Here is a 17,822-nt window from a genome sequence, read left to right on the forward strand (position 1 = left end):
TGCACTTCCTTCATCCCTTTTCCTCTTTCTCTGGGGGGAATATAGTAAAGATAAATAATTACAATTACTTCATTCCCGATAGTTCTTCTTTAACTAGTAGCAGAGAGTAACATACTATGGATTAAAATAATGAGCAAGTGTTGTTTGAACATTTTTACCAATGTATAGAGAAGTTGCATTTTGGATACTTTATATTTTTCCACATGACTCAAACCTTTGTGTTTATATCTTTCCACTCACTAGATTGATCTCTGCTATGGTGGTATGGTAATAAGAGAAATTCCATAGATCTTTTGCTCCTACTTACGATATGATGACTAATTAACTAATCTTGTTTTCAATCATAGGTTCCAACAATGTTTAGGAATCCGAACCGTTGGCAAATTTGTTGTCGAAGTATCTGAACCGTCACCTACTTCAACCATATAGGAGAACGGGTTTTGAAAGTAATTTTTTCTCTTGATAGATGGAATGATGGTATTTTAGAAAGCATATAGAGAAACTGCAGGAAACTAGAGTGTACAGGTATCACACGGATTTTTTCTTAATCAGTGAAGCCTGAATTTGGCCCTAGTTATATAGGTTGAGGACTCGCGAGATCGAGAGAGAGAGAATTATACAGAGCCATAATTTTAATAGGGAAAGGCCAGCCATGCGTCGAAAAAAGAGAGAAGAAATCATTGGCCTGTACAATGCTAAAAAGCTTTTAATGGTTTTCTTATTTCAGTGGCAAAAGTCTACATAAAACAAATGGCAATCATCAGGTGTGAGAGAAATGGCAAATAAATAACAGCGTGCACATAAAAGGATATCATGGCATCCATTTTCAGGACTCTGAAAAAAGCTTAAAACCTGAGTGCAACGATCTGCAGCATACATCAGCATACATCAGAAATGTGTTCCCAGTATAATAATTTATAAGAGAGAGATACCAGAGGGAGCTTACAATATAATCGAATCAAGATCAGCTTCACATCATCCACCAGGTCTCGGAGCACGATCTCTCACTTCAAACATCCTCCACTTAACATATCCAATAAACATCTACCAGGCTTCGTTAACCAAAAAACAACTGGTTCTGGTCAAATCTCCAAAACCTGCATACTTCATTATCCAGCTTAAGACCAGTGCGGGGAGAGGGAGAAAAAAGGGGTTGGGGGGGAGAGAGGCATATTTACATGTATCTTCTAAGCACTGGACCATTAACAATGTGATCTTTCCACCAAGAACTTTTACCCAACACAAGGCCACTGCAAGTACTTCAGTTCTTATCCATTTTCTCGCTGGTTCAATTCGTCAGAAAATGATATTTCGAATCCGCATAACCCTCAACATCCCATAGAAATGAACCAAAGGCCACCGCCTCCAAAACCAATGCATTCAAACTCTCAAAGCTCACAGCTATTACCTCGTCATTCAAAGCATCAAGAGACCCATCCTCCGCCATCCTTATATCCGGTCTTCCAAACAAGGCTTGTGTTTGCTTCTCAATGACCGACACAGCCTCTTTTGATCTTATTGTTGCGTATCTTTGCAGAGACTCAGAATTCAAATGCATAACATATGATCTTAACAGGTATGACTTAGGATCATCGGAATCTGACTCAGTTACCAGAAATTCAGCATCAAAAAATTCGCCCTCAGTTACTTGGTCACTCTCATCTTCTTCAACTTCTAGAGAGAGAGTACCCATGCTTCTCTCTAGTTGAAACCTTTGATCTACTCTTCTAAGGAAGTAACCATACATTATTGAGGCAGCATAGAGCTTCCCAATTCTTAGCTTGCTTATTTCAATTCTGGGTTGAGTGGGATTAGGCCATCGGCCTCCTAAAACAAGAGCCAAGTGGTTCTCGATCATCTCAAAGGCTTCGTTTGAGTGGATGGTTTGGAGCTTGCTTTCTTGGTTTGGCCATGAATATGAGGGTGTGGGAATGTTGGGGAACATGGAAACTCCGACGTCCATGAACTTCTGCACAATTAGTGCATATATGATCTCCTCCAATGCCCTTTGTCGCTCCTTGTCCTTTACTTCGGCAATTCTCCTGGTTTTTTTCGATACACCATTTAAAATCCATGATGGCGTGGAGAAAAGAATAACACAAATTGAAAAGAAAAAGGAAAGCATAACTTCACACAGGTCTTCCAGATCTAGCAATGAATTGGTAACAAACATCTACATTTCTCTTTGTTTCTTTCAAGATTTTGTGCAAATAGTGTAACTGGAATGCGTATTATCCATATAGAAGATATTCCGAGTATGCCGGTGTACCAAAGCTTGAATAATGATGTTATAACCCATAACCCATGAAGCAAAAATGCATGATGTTTACATCCTCATAAAACATTAATAATTAGATATCAAATTCTAACAAAATGACCCACTATCCCATTCGTGATAAGAAAAAATACGAAGCCAAACACATGGTATAATAATAGCCATGAAGAAATACAGGAATGGGTATAGATTTATCATACATACTTCTAGAACCACGTCATCTTAAAATAACACTATCTGTGATTTATATTAATTTTTTCATTGTTATATGTGATATCATTGCTAGCATTTCATCCATCAATCAATCCACTGCAAATCTTGAGGAAACACAAAGATGCTAACATGGATATGATCAATTCTGAGATAAAATAGAACATAATCTTACTTGAAGAAGCAGAATAGATATGATGCCCTCAATGAAGAGATAATCAGGTCAGTGAGAACACAAAGAGATTCAAAATACTCTTCATCAGATACCTCACGAGTCTGATCTAGGTACTATCCCTAAATAAAAGAATTCATGCAACATCTAGCATGCCAACAGTCACTCAATTGGCTCAAAAGCTAGAAACTTACTATAACAAAGGCTAGGATCATAGTACGATATAAATGGCTAGTAGATTATTCACCGAATATGGTGACCAGTGAGCAATAAGCATGTTGAAGATGATAGTGGAAGAGCACAGATTTGAAGATGTATCTTGTGCGTAGCATGACCATCTGAGAAAACTAACAAAGCAGGTATCACCTACTTGTAGGTCACTCCATCAGTTGCTTCAGGGTCAAAGGCTCTCAATACAAGAGACTTAAAGTTTGGGAGAGACAGCGATCCAATACTAGAGGTCCAGATGTGAATTTACTTATCATCCATTGGGTGGTAAGAGAATATATGTTTGACGATCAACGGAAGTAAATAAAAATATCTTGGCGGGAACATCCAAAGAAGCACCTGTTTCAAAAGAATAACTCTACCAAAGATAAATGTGGTCGGCTACGAGTAAATAAAAAACCAGTATCTTGCTTTCTTTGTATTGCTTCAGCGAAAGTTGAATACTAAGTCTATCTTTTCTGCAATCAAAATGATCTGCCTTGACGAATCAGCTAAACTGCCGACGAAACTTTGCTTTTCCAAGTTTTATAAAAAAAGGAAAAAGTGAACAAAGAAAAATATGATTGAGCTTGACAAGAAAACGTATCTAACTGCGATTCGAAGCACCCAACTGACTGACCTATATTTCGCCAAGTCTGCAGGACAACATGTCCATACAACGCATACATGTCTACATATATTTATATATAAAACTAACTTTTGACTTTTTACTAAAAGAATTAACTTTTTTAAATAAACATGTTGGTCCAAATCGATGACACGTGTCCAAATTATAGGCATGAGAACTCAATAACCGTACGTGACATGTGTCTCTTACAATTTGGATCATGCTTGTCTTACAAAAAGGACATGTGTCTTGTTTGTCCAATGTGTAGACTCGTGTGTCCACATAGCAAACATGCCGTGCCTGCAAATCCAAAAAATGAAAATTCCAAACACATGTCAATACGGATTTCATGTGTCTGTGTCTTGTATGTTGACAAGCGTGTCAATGTAACATAGATTCTCATGATCTCCAATGGTTAAAGCAACCTTTAAGAAAGCGGATTCAGTTGCTTAGGCTTCTAGCCAGCCCGAAGGAAGGTTTTTTTTTCATATGAGGTGTGTATGAAGTGTTAAATTGGATTATATGAAAGCAGGTGGGACATGTGTGCCCTTGAGATGAGAATGGACAATACATAGAGAGAGAAAGAAGAGAGAGAGAGTGGGAGCAGTAAAAGTAAATCCTGGATTTCCACTATGCCCCCCGAATTCACCTTAGAGAAGAGAAAGAATAGAGAGAGGCAGAGAGAGAGAGAGAGACAGAGAGAGAGACTGGGCTTTCTTTTGAAAATATTGAATTGATTCTCCCCCTACTGCAAGCAAACACCCAACACTCCACCTCACATATTTACTGAAGGATTCACCTTAGAGAGAGAGAAAGAGAGAAAAGAGGCTTGAGAGAGAGAGTGTGTGTGTGTGTGAGAGAGAGAGAGAGAGGAGGGATTGGGGTTGCTTTGTTAGACACTCCTTCTTCGTCTTCTTTTTTTAAGGGGCCTTGCATTCTCGTACTTTTTATAAAGGGGACCTCCTTCTTCTTGCATTTAGTCTTCTTACTTTTTTTTTTTTACAGGATCGTCTTCTTCTTATTCTCACTTTTTTCAAGAGGGCATTAGTCTTTTTACTTTTTTCTAAGGGGGGCTTAGGTTTTAACTTTTTTGTCTAAGGGGGGTGATAATACGCAGGCCAAGATGCCCACCTAGCCCACAGCAGATGTGCCAAGGGGTCTCGCCAGCCTACACGCCCAGGTGGGCAAATTTTTCTTCAGAGGCTTAAAGCAGAAATAATAGATAATAACTGAAATACATGGCCCCCTAGAGGTTATTCCAATATGCTGTCAAAAGCAAAGTGTACCAAAAGAATTTAGAAGTCTTTTGAGATGTATTTGAAAGACTTTTCAAAAAAGTTTTGAGAACTAAATTATGACCATCAAGTTTTTCAAAGTAGGGTTCCAGTTTGCAACTTTAAGGTGAGAGAAACCTTTAGAAAATGAAGTTTGTCATAATTAAATAGATGAAATATCTTCAATCATCCATGCCATTAATGCCATGCATAATCAAAAAAGCAAATCAACAATAGAGACTCATGTATGCCTGAAATGCTGCAACAATATATGTATATGAGCTGTTGCTTGCGCTACAGACCATGAGAGTCTCTTCTCGCGTCTCACGCTCCTTCCCTCTCGTCTCCCACCTTCCTACCTGCTGGAACGATATCTACAAGCTGTATCCTAGGACCTTGCCGTCCTCCTCTCTTCCCCCCCCCCCCCCCCCCTCAGCTGAGATCTTCGCTTACCTCCTCCCATCCTTCCTCCCGTCCCTCCCCTAAGGCCTCCTTTTCCCAGGTTGTAGCCTCCACTAAGCCCATTATTTCCCCCACTCCGTGCAATCCCCCTCCTCTGCTTCAAGAGCATAGGAAACGCAGCACCGAATGGTCCCCTTTTCTCCCCTACTGTATCTCCATCGATCCAGGAGAGATCAAAAAATCAAAGCCTAAACTGCTCGCATCTCTGATTGGATGCTTCTAGCCTGAGCGCCATAACATCAGAGGCATTGAAAGGGTTGCACAAAAATACTGGAGGGAACCTAATATCACCTACAATCACCTCGCAAATGGCGAAATCATCTTCTCCTTCCCCTCTTCAAGCAGCGCTCAACTCGCTCTTCAAGATCCAAAATCCTTTTCCTTTCATGGAGCCTGTTGCTACCTTCGCTCTTGGTCGCCATCGGTGTGGTTAACTTTCAACAACATCCCTCTCCAAGCTTGGACACCCGACACTTTCCGCCGCCTCGCAGCTGCTTGTGGTTCCTTTATCTCGATCCATTGGATCTCGATTGAAACCCTCCCCCTGGGCTCAATCAGAGTTTTGGTGGAAGTCCTGGACCCCCTTTTGATTCCCAAAACTCTGTGGCTCGAAGTCAACGACCTCTTCTTCCCAATCTCTACCCTCTAGACTCTGGCTTCCCCTCCATCCCCTGCTTTCCTACACCATGCCACCCTCTCCAAACCTACGATCGCAGAGGCTGCTTCTTGGACCCTGGTCTCAAAGAAAGCTCGTTCAAGCAGAAGACGTCGACAGACCCCTAAAAGGTCGATTGTCAACGGTAGCCTCAAAGCTGCCCAGCCCCATCCGATGGCCTTGTCTCCGGCCCAGCCACCTCCACCTTCCACATCTAGTGAAGGGCGGGCCTCCACTGACCCGCTTCCTAGGGTGCAGGCCCCCTCTGACCCGCCCATGACTGTTTCCCTGCCCACCTCTAGTTGACCCGGAAAAGAGGCTCGCAAGGACCTTTTGCCTCTCTCCTCGGGTACCACGACTGACCCGAGCCTGTCGTTTTCGAAAGACCCCATCATCCCTCCTCCTGCTTTGAGACCCCTTGACCAGTTGCCCCCTTCCTCTCCCTCCTTGGACACGTGTCATACGAGGCTCCTTCCAGCCCACTGATTTGTTCGGCATCGTCTGGGGCCACTCACCTACCCCCCTCGCCTTTTCCCCTCCCTCCTCGTGATCCTCCGCCTACCTGCCGTCGCCTCTCCCACCCTCGACCGACGCACCCAGCCACTTGTCCTCCTCGAGCATCCCCCCTCCACACCTGTCACCTGAGCCGCCCCCGTCTTCTCCCTTCGCCGACAACCTGACCTTGCCTGCTTCCCCCTCTAACCTACCTCTCTCGTTGTTCCCTCCCCTCTCTCATCAACCCCGGCTTCACTAGCCCTTCCCTCTTCCAGCAAGAGACTGCAAAGGAATCTCCTTCGTCACCTCAGCGGTCCTCTTCCCCCTCCAGTCAGCTGCACTCTTTGTCATTGCACCCTCCTTTCCCCCCCATCTCAATAACCTACCTCCCTCTTCACCTTTCTAACTTCTCACTGCCTCTCCATACCCCTGAGGAACCTACTGACCCTTCTCAACTATCCCCTATGGACCGTAACCTCCTTCCCCAAGGCATCGTGACCACTCAAACCTAGGATCTCCCGCCCCCGGATACTGACTCCCTTTCTTCCCTGTTGGCCCCCTTTCTCTCCTATACCCCCCACCTGGTTAGCTTCACCAGAGTCAACTCCCTTCACTTCACTTGGCCCTCTTACCACTCTACCCTTATCGCTACCCTCTCCTCCGTCCAGACCTACCATTACCTTGCCTACCTCCCCTCTCCCCTTTCGCCCATCCTTTGGCCTCTCAACCCTGACACCCAACAGGCTTTCAGCTCGCCTGTCCACCACCCCTACCCCTACCAGGAGCATTTTCCTCTCTTGCCCTAGTAGACCAAACTCTCCCCCATCCACATTCGAGGGGTCCCCCTGCCTCCACTACATCTCAGGAGACCGAGCCCATTTCAGCACCTGGCTCACCTCGTGAACCACTCCATCCTTTACCCCCTAACCTCTATCCTCCCTTTAGCCCTGAGTCGCAGCCACAACAATTCAGGGACTTCCCCGATGACCCAAGTCAGCCTAATCCCAATCCCCCACCCATAGCAGAAGGTTCCAGCTAAAGGGAGGATGAGGCCGCAGATGGTAGGAACTCTAACATCATAGACAAGATAAAAGAAATGTACAGAATCATGGGCTTTCACCATGACGGCCCATAAGGTCCAAGCCACAAGTTCATTACCGCAGACGCGCACAGCAGGCTCAAGGTAAGACCCAAAGGACATAGAGAACTGCTCAACCTTTTCCCCTCCCCCTCTTTCCAGGACAAACCATCCCGGGACTCCCCTGTCTTCCTCGCTATCTCCTTCCCTAGGAGGTCCTCCAGACTGGCCTCGTCCCCACCCCCCTCCTCTCTCCCATGAAGATTGTAACTTGGAACATTAGGGGACTGGGTCACCAGTCTAAGAAGAAAGATGTCAGAGATATTTCTCTCAAGTACTTCCCCTCAGTTCTGGCCCTCATTGAAACCAAACAACCAGAGCCCAATTTGCAGCTCATCCACCAAATCTGGGGAATAAAACCTTCCCAGTGGGTGGCTCTACCGGCTGTGGGCACGTGAAGAGGCATTTGGGTTATCTGGAACCCACTAGGACACAACCTCATCTCCTCTCATGTAGGAGACTTCTCGGTCACAATCCTCCTTTCCACCTTGACCAATGGTTCCCCTTGGAAATTCACAACCGTTTATGGCCCAAATTCATCTTCCCAGACACAGTTTTTGGGCTGAATTGGACCACATTGCAGCTCTTCCTAATCCTTCCTCGTGTCTAGTAGGAGACTTCAATTTCACTAGATGGTCCCATGAGCGAAATACCTCCCCTTCCATTTCCCAGGACATGAGGGACTTCTCGGATTTCATCAACAGGAATGCACTAATGAACATTCCTCTCCAAGGCAGCCTATTCACGTGGTCTAACCACTCTTCTAGCTCTTCCCTCTCCAAACTTGACCATTTCCTCTTCTCTACAGAATGGGATCAACACTTCCCGGGGTCCCAAGCCTTAACGCTACCCAAACCTACTTCTAACCATTGTCGCCCAAAACCTTTTAGATTTGAACTTCTTTGGCTGGAAGAAGCCTCTCTCTATTCTCAGATACCCATCTGGTGGGACTCTTTCTCGCTTCAGGTCAGGGGTAGAGCCGGATACAGACTTCAAATTAAAATCCAGCTCCTTAAAGCCTCCCTCAAAACTTGGAGCAAAACCTTACCTGGCAACTTCTCTCAAATCAAATCACTTCTCTTGGATTCTACCCAACGCCTCGACCGTTTGGAAGAATCCCGAGCCCTTGATGACTCAGAACTAAACCTCAGGGCTCAATCCAAACTCGATTACCTATCCACTCTCAAAAAGGAAGAGATCTACCGGTTCCAGAGATCCCGGGTAAAGTGTTTAAAAACAGGCGATCAAAACATAGCTTTTTTTCACTGGATAGCAAACTGTCGCCGAAGGGAGAACACCATCTCGATGCTCAAAGTCAATAATAGCTTTTTGACACAACCACTACAAATCAAGCAGGCCATCATAGAATTCTTCCAATCTCTTTACTCTCAACCCACTGGCCTGAAGCCTAGAATGGATGATCTTACGTTCCTGACTTTGAGTGAGGACTTAGCAGCTTCATTGGAACAACCTTTCTCTAAAGAGGAGATCCTTCAAGCTCCTAAAGCCCTCGCCGTTGACAAAGCCCCAAGCCCTGATGGATTCCCAATCGCCCCTTTCAAAACTTTTTGGAGCACCTTCCATCCCGACTTCCTCAATTTCTTCCAGGAATTATTTGATAGGGGAATCATTCACAAAGCCATAAATGCCACCTTTATAGCCCTGGTGCCTAAAATCGAAGGGGCTGAGGAATTCAAGGATTTTTTTACCTACTAGCCTCCTGAATTCCACCTACAAAGTTTTGGCTAAAGTCCTAGCCTCAAGACTCCAAAAAGTCCTCCCAACAGTCATCTCTCCTTCCCAATCTGCCTTTATCCAAGATAGGCAGATCTTGGATGGGGTCCCGGTAGCTAATGAGTGTCTCCACTCTAGACACCTAACTAAGAAACCAGGTTTAATTTCAAAATAGACTGGGAGAAAGCCTACGATCACGTAGACTTGTCTATCTTAGATGAAACCATGTCGAGGATGGGCTTCAGAGATCGTTGGAGGTGGATGAGGCGATGTTACTCCACCCATCTATCCATCTTCATTAATGGATCACCAAACTCGGCTTACAGGGGACTCTGCCAAGGGGATCCCCTCTCCCCATTTCTCTTTGCCATAGCCGCTGAAGTCTTCTCAAGATCCCTCTCCCGCCTCTACCAGTCTGGTCTACTCTGGCTTCACCACTAGCAACTAGGGTCCCTTGGTGTCACACCTGCAATACGCAGATGACACCCTGGTTTTCCTAGACGCCACCCGAGAGGAGATCGACACCTCAAACTCTTTCTCCAGTGCTTCCAGATAGTTATAGGGTTCAAAGTCAACATGAGAAAATCCAAAATGATGGGCGTTGCCTTGACAACTGACGAGGTGGCTGCCCTTATTCCAGACTAGGACTGCAAAGTGGAAGATCTCCCCTCCACTTACCTGGGTCTTCCTTTGGGGCTAGGGAAACCCAAAAAAAGGCTTTGGTCCCAAGTGCTTGACAAAGTTGAGAGACACCTAGCCATCTGAAAAGGTGGATATCTCTCACTTGCAGACAGAGTAACCCTGATCAAGGCTACCTTGGCAAACACCTCAGTATATTTCATGTCCCTGTTCCAGATGCCAGCACAAGTGGCCAACCGCATAGAACAACTTATGCAAAATTTCCTCTGGTCAGGCCAGGCAGAGAAGACAAAATTTCACCTGGTAGCTTGGGATAACACCTGCTTAACAAGAAAACAAGGGAGCTTAGGGATTCGAATCCTCAGAAAGCATAACACAGCTCTTTTGGGCAAATGGTGGTGGTGCCTGGCCACCCAACCGAATGCTCTCTGGCTCAAATATTGCGCAAAAAATACAAGATCCAGGATGATATTTGGGTACCAGAGAGCATTCAAAAACATAGGGCACCTAGAGTGTGGCTGTCTTTAGCTTCTTCCCTACCACAGTTCAGAAGGCACATTAAATTCTACGCTAGAGTTGGCACCAGAGTTAAATTCTGGACGGACCTCTAGCTTGGTACTTCACCTTTGTGCAAGGCCTTCCCTACCCACTTCTCCCCCACTAACTGTAACTCCTCTATCGCTGAGGAATTGCCTCTTGTGGGTGCAGAAGAACCTGGAGTCCTTCATTTCGCAGACACCTCTCAGAGGACAAGTGCACTCAGTTCCTACATCTACTGGGTACCCTATCCTCCCACTTCCTCCCCTCCTTCGGGGGTGATTCTTTGGTATGAAGCCTATCCCCTTATGGTCTATTTTCAGTAGCCTCTTTCTACAAAGCCCTCATTCAACCCCCAACCTTCCCCCTCAACCCCACTTCTATCCTGTCAAAAGTGTGGTCCACCATAGCCCCACCAAAGATCCAGTTCTTTAGTTGGATTGCCTACTCTCAAAGAGCCCTCACAGTCGACCAATTACAAAGAAGAGGTCTCTCCTTACCAAACAGATGTGCCCTATGTCTCTGTGAGGAGGAATCTAACCCCCACCTGTTCATTCTTTGCAGCTTTTCCAGTAAACTCTGGTCACTTGTACTCCAGCTCTTCGGCATCCAATGGGTTACCCCACGCACGGTCAAAGCACTCATCACCCATAACTTCGCTTCTCAGTGGCCCTTGGCTGGGAGAATATTATGGAAGGCCACGGTGGCTGCTACAATGTGGTCTGTCTGGCTGGATAGGAACAATAGCCAGCCCTCTTCCACAAGATAGTCTCATTAACCACCTTCTGGGCTTCTCAACACATATCCTTTTCGGGGCATCCCTAGGAACTCTTTCTTCCCTCAATGGCAAAACATACTTAAACATAGACCTCCCAAACCCCCAAGAATTAGCAGTTGCCAACCCCCACTAGAGGGCAGCATCAAGCTGAACTTTGATGGCTGCTCCTTAGGCAACCCTGGTCCCTCAGGCGCAGGGGGGGTTTTCAGAGACAGCCAGGACAATGTCCCCTTTACTCTTTCGACGCATCTAGGGACTTTCGACTCCCAATATGCAGAAGCCATGGCTCTCTTATTGGGATTGAGAAACTTTATTTCCTCCTGAGGTCCTACACTGATAGTGGAAGGAGACTCTTCTAACACCAAATCCTGGGCAAGAGGCTTGTCCCCCCCTCCTTGGCAATTGTCCTCAATCTTTGATGAAATTTCCCATTTATGGAGGGTTACCAGCGTCTTATGGCAGCACACCTGGAAGATGTCCAACAATCTAGCAGATCTACTAGCGAAGGAGGGAGCTAGTTTGCATTTGGACTGCCAGGCTAGGTCCAACTCCTTTTTTGTTCAGGACCTCAGCCATACTGACTCCGAGACTAAGTCCAACTCCTTCTTTGTTCAGGACCTCAGTCGTACAGAATAGCACCTCTCTCATCGAGCAAGCCACAACTCAGATTTTTTGAAAATCTCATTATAAATCTTGTATCATGGGCGCTTCTTATAAGCCTATACTGATAATGGAAGACTAATGTATATTTACTGTTAGCCACCCAGGTAGGGTGTGCTTTCAGTCATACTTTTGTAAACTTCTATAGAAATACAATGTTAACAGTTCTCAAAACAAACAATAGAGACTCATGTACTGTTTCCTCTCTCTACCCCATTTTTTCAATTTAAACTTATATAATTCATATAACATTAACTTACCTTAAAAAGAGAAAGAAAACCACGTATTTTTTGATTAAATAATAGAAGTACTACGAGTAAGTCATAGATCAGATACAAACAAGGCTAAATGGTAGAATGAATAGGGCTGGCAATGGGCTGGGCGGCCCAGCCTGGCCCTAAAAAAGTTGGTCTGGGCAACAAAATATGGCCCAAAGGCAAGGGCCAATGCCAGCTCGGCCCGGCCCTCTTTTTTCCTTTTTCTTTTTTTCTAGTTTATTCTTTTAGTTTTTCTTTTTTTTTTTTCTTTTTTTCTTTTTTTTCCAGCCCAGGGCCAAGGCAGGCTAGCCCAGGCCCAACCCGTTGCTACCCTTAAGAATGAACAATCTTTCCACAAAGGTCACAGGTTCGAGCCTTGCCACAGGCATGCTTTTACTTTTAAAATGCTACCGTGTGTAATGAGGTGTCGATAGATCTTGACAAGCTACACCAGTCCAAAGCACAGTTATAGGGATCAAGAGCAAGGTCATATCCCAAACAGGGTCGGGAATGCGGGATCAAGGGATGCACTGAGATCCGTGAGATAGGGATCGAGATCCGCACAACATGGCTCTGTGAGTTAAAGGGAACGTGATGCCAATATGAAGGAAGCATGATCCAAATTTGACCAAGATCTAATGATAGAGTATAAGGAATCAAGCTCTGTCCAGCTTAGAATCAAGGCTCCCCAAGTAGGGTAGTCTAGATCTGGAACGAAGTCCGTTGAACGATATGATTAATGCTTTTTCTGAATTCAAAACCAAAATGTCATTAAATACAAAGAATCCAGTTTTTAAATGTTTTTAAAAATATTTCTATCAATGGAGTGTGTTTTTCATAAAGTGAGAAGTAAAACTGAAAACCCAAAATGTGGATTCAAATTTCAGTACTTGGGCATCAAAGGGGTTCTACTATCTGATGGAAAAATGGTCTCCTCCTTTTCCCTCCTTTGGGTCCTCTCACTTGCATGTGATTAAGCATACAACTGGTCAAACACTCCAGATACAAAGAAGAAAAAAGGGTCCACAAGCAAAGAAAGAGTCAACCTGCAAAGGTCTCTATAATAGTGCATGTGGTCAATGCAAGGGCAGTAGAGATAGCAATCAATCGTATAAAGCTTATAGAACTCCAATAAGTGAAATGAAGAGGATTCAGGTAGGGCAAGGCACAACTTCAGCTATTCTCCTACATGTACAGGTTCCATAATGAAATACGACAGTAGCTTAAATTTTATGGTGTTTATTTTTTCAACTTACAAGTTCAAAGTTCAAACTTCAATCTTCAAACCCTGACACCTTTAAAAAAGCTAACTCCCTAATCTATATGAAAAAACGGGTAGGGGCCTGTCTTCCCCACTGAATTATCCAAAAAAAGAAAAGAAAAAAAGACTGCCGTTATAGGCATTGAGACTGTTTCTCAATTAGTTTATCTCTATACTGAAAACCAATTAGAATTTTAAGAGAACTATGATCTTGCACGAGTTCGCACACACACATAGACACACAGATTATGAGCTAGGGATTTAGAGAGAAGATGGATGGGGGAAGAGGGGTGGTAAGTCCATGAGACTCAAAATGTGTTTGCTTATCTCCGGTACATATGTAAAAGAAACTCGATTCTATGTTGGTGGAGCCTTGATTCCACTTACTCATAGACCCATGATATGAATGAGAGGGGTCTGGATCCCATTAACCATAGATCTAGATCCCAATTTTGCAGATCAAGATCCCTAAATTCAAAAAACATCTGGAATCAAGATCCCTTGTCCAGGAGCGCAAGATCAAGCTTCCAGAGCTAGAGAGACCACCTTCTTGGGAGATCCCGATAACTATGGTCTAAAGAGAAGAGTAGTGGTAATGCTGTTTTAGACTCCCCACTTCTAGGTATATTGGATGTAAAATATTATAAGGGGAAAACAAAAGAAAATAGGAAATTTGCAGAAAAATCTTATTTTATTTTTTAAATTAAAAACATCCTCTATATTTTTTATATTTCACACTCAAATCCCACTATTTGAGAGTGTATAATCTATTTTGTTCTGATTTTTTCTATATATCGGATTAAGCTCAAATTTGGAGCATGCATAGTTCTCACAAATCAAACACATGTACAATTACAAAATAATCAATTTGAAAATAAAATTACCAAGATATCCCTGAATCTTGTAGGAATAATTTTTGTCAATTTTATCATTGACTTATGTTTATACTTTTTACAGGTGGGTGATGGTAGGAAGTATGGATGCCTGCCCAAATCTGAGTTTAATCTATTGTGAAAGGCTGACGACCACCCAAATTTGAGTTTAATACATGGAAATATGAAATGTAGGGAACTATGTTTAAATGCCCAAAATAAATGGAATTTTTCTATAACACATAGCAGTCAATGAATGAAGTTGTAACATATAATTATAGCTCAAAACTCAAGGTCAGGTGACCCAACTCACTGGAGGCAAGCTGTCTGAACCTAGTACCAATACTTAAAATATGAAAACAAGAAACCAAGACCATGTCAAACCAATCATACTTTCGCTCATTAGCTTTCCAATTTTTTTAAAAAGTCACTTCTGATGTACCAAGGACCTGGTTCCTACATGAGTGTGGCAAAGGATTCGTAGGCTATACCTATGGTTTACCTACTTAGTGCAGAAAAATTTGCACTACTACTTAGTACTCTCAGGGGCCTCAATTTTTAACCGGACATATATAGGGATTAAGATCCCTCACTTTCAGGGTGTACGGACAGCAATCTCTACTATAGAGAGTTCCCTGCTGGTCACAATCCCTCGAACCCGATCTCGATCCTGATCCCGATCCTGATCCGGATGTGATTAGAAACCGATCCTAATAGCTATGGTAGATAGGATGGATCATTAGGTTAAATTTGGGGGTTTATATTTAGAATTGAAGTCTATGGAAGTTGGGGATATATAGATGGGGGTTATACTGTGGTAGATTAGCTCAAGTCCCAAATGTTTGAACTAGGGATCATGGTAGGGCTTGCATAGGTGAAGAATTCAGTTGTTGGAAATCTTAGATGGGGATGTGGCACAAAGGGGAAAGTCGGAGCCCAAGATTACATAAAAAGAATATCCAATCCACAAGCCAAGCTTCCCCAGAATCTCTCCACCAAAAAAAAGAGGTTCTAGGCTATAGGGGGAGACTCTCCCAATTCTAGGCTAGAGTTTATAGAATTTGTCTCTCTTCAAAAAAAACTTCGATGAATCTATTCTCTAAAGGTGACCCTCTCTCACAACTGGAAAATACATTGTATTACTAAACTTGATAGACTTGGCCATTTCTGTAACTTTATCTTGGGACTCAAGCTTTTTCTCTATTTTCCTATACTTCCTAATCTTCTATATTCTTTCAAAATTAGGTAACTAGTTCCTTTATAGTTTTAGGAAACAAGACCCTTACAAAAATTGGAAAGAATCTCTAGACTCTTAAACAAAATTAGGGAACTAAAAATTAACTTGCAAAACAAGAAAAGAAACATCTTACTAGACTCAATTTTTAATTTATGGAGCCCACACACTTTTGGAAAATTGATCTTTATAAGAGATTGGCTAGGTTCCCTAATCTAAGATTTCTAGGGCTCAAAAATGGAAACAAAGAAACCTAAAAGATTACAGAAATAAATTTGTCCCTGATTTTTTCAGCAGCTTTCAACTATGATTTGAAGCCCAAAACATCCAAATTACAAAAAAAAAAAAAACAAGGCCATAAAGGTCGTAGACCTCAACAAGAATCTTTGATTTAAGAATTGGATCACCCCTAATAGACATCCAGGTATTGAGTCCCCTGACTTAGTCAGCTTCTTCATTGGGACACTATTTTTTACTGAAAAGGTTGTCAAAAGCTCGTGCACTAAAACAAGCAACTCGGTGAGTTGACTAGTTTTTGCATGTGTCTAAGTTGCTACCCAGTCCAATTCAAAACATTTTTTAACTATTACACCTTAAACAGTATGCATGTTGATGAGGCTGAATCTACATCTACCAAAAATAACATGCTCTAGATTAAGTTTGCTTAGACCAAGTTCACTCATCATTTTCATTTTTTTTCTCCATCACAGGGAATTCATATAATCTCAATGTCACAAATCTAGCATGTTATAAGGAAATAAACAAAATGAGTGTTTTCTTATAGTTTGTGGACGTTTAGAGACATTCTGCATCAAGAAAACCACGGTGATCTAGTAAACAATAAATCATTGGATGTATTAAAAGGTACTAACCTTGAGAGGAGATCTGTTGCAGAAGGAGATTTCTCTTCCTTTTGTGACTCGCGATCAGATTGAAGCCTCTCAAGTTGCTGATCAACTGCAGCAGGAAGTAAATGAGGATGCGTTCGTAGTATTTGCGCCAGAAACTGTCCTATTGGTGACTCAAATTGAAGAGGAGCAATAGGAGTTGAAGTCTCTCCACTAGCATTTATGCCTCTCCTTACTCTTAAATTGGCAAGTTTGCATCCATGTTTGAGCCCACGGACTGAAGGGCCATTCTGCAACATTACGTTTTAAAGAGCCAATGAGCTTTGAAGAACATCAAAATCAGTTAAACAAGACATATGCAAATGAGAAGCCCAAAATTGTGCGTTTGCAAACAAGAGAACATGAAATCACTTTCTTTTCCTTTTCGTGTTCATTTTCTTTTTATTCTTTTAGTGAGTAGAGAACAAACCCAACTCCATTTCATAAGCTGTGGTAGTCACATCAGTGTTTGAAAACTCGAGCAAGTACACTCAGACTCACCCAAGTCCCTCTGCCAAACCCTCAATGATACACATTGGAACAGGCTGGGTTTGGCCAGTTCCCACCATTTTAATATTATCTGGACAGAATCCTCCTTGTCTGTCAGACACAGCCCAAACCAGGGACCCTTCCCTGTTCCAACCCAAACTTATGTTTTCTAACACTGGGGCATATTTATTTAGGATCATGACTGCAGTTTCTTTACAGTAGGATAGCATATCCATACTAACTAAAATCACAAATATAAGTCTCATTCAAAACTACTTAAACATACCACAGTACCTCTTTCAATGATTTTCTCGTATCATAAATAGCAATTAGTGAAGAGAATGTGGCTTGCAGTAATTAACTCAAAGAACATGGGAATTTTATCATCAAACCAACTAAAGGAAGAAAATTGAATATGTTTACATTTTAGAAAGAGAAAAAAATACATATAGGCTTCTATATGCTTGTCAGTCATAAATTAAACCCAATAAACCAAAAGGAATAAACAACATGGACATATTTAGTGACAACTGAAATTCACAGTAGTACATTAAATGTGCCATAAGGTACTATCTTTCAGGATTTTTTACAAAATTAATGCAAATGTCATTGTAACTCCTCATCAAGAGTGAACCATCAATAAAATCTGAGACTATCACCGTTCATTAACTAGACAATGACAACATTCTATTTTCATTATTGCCTTCAAAAGAAATAGTGAAATCCACAAAAAATCATCGTCATCCTTATCCGAGCCTTAACCCGACTACTTGGTGGCGGCTAATAACATAGGTTCACGATTCATAAAAAGATGTGGCAAAGTTTTACATTGGCTACCCTACCTAACACGACCCTCCTCCTTTATCTGAGTATGGGACCAGCATGAACAGCTTTCAACAAGGCATAGAGAAATCCATAAAAAATTTTACATTGGCTACCCTACCTAACACGACCCTCC

The 17,822-nt window shown here is 42.7% G+C and overlaps 1 protein-coding gene across 2 annotated transcripts in view; it reads right to left on the reverse strand.

Annotated features, from left to right (window-relative positions):
- Positions 1-693: 693 nt before the first annotated feature.
- LOC18443828 (beta-casein (DUF760)) overlaps positions 694-17,822 on the reverse strand; it is a 28,015-nt gene continuing 10,886 nt past the window's right edge. The window contains exons 2-4 of one of the 2 annotated variants that reach the window (XR_966978.3): positions 16,361-16,626; positions 947-2,042; positions 694-866 (exon numbers count right to left, since the gene is read on the reverse strand). Coding sequence is in view for 1 of the 2 variants with exons in the window: in XM_006854009.4 (XP_006854071.1) it covers positions 1,289-2,042; positions 16,361-16,626 (1,020 nt within the window). In the remaining variant the exon portion in view is untranslated. Of the gene's footprint in view, positions 2,043-16,360; positions 16,627-17,822 lie in introns of both variants that reach the window. The other variant, XM_006854009.4, reaches the window with a different exon arrangement.

This window comes from Amborella trichopoda, chromosome 3 (assembly GCF_054954075.1).
Source record: "Amborella trichopoda isolate Santa Cruz 75 chromosome 3, AtrichopodaSantaCruz75HAP2 v2.0, whole genome shotgun sequence".
NCBI lineage: Eukaryota > Viridiplantae > Streptophyta > Magnoliopsida > Amborellales > Amborellaceae > Amborella > Amborella trichopoda.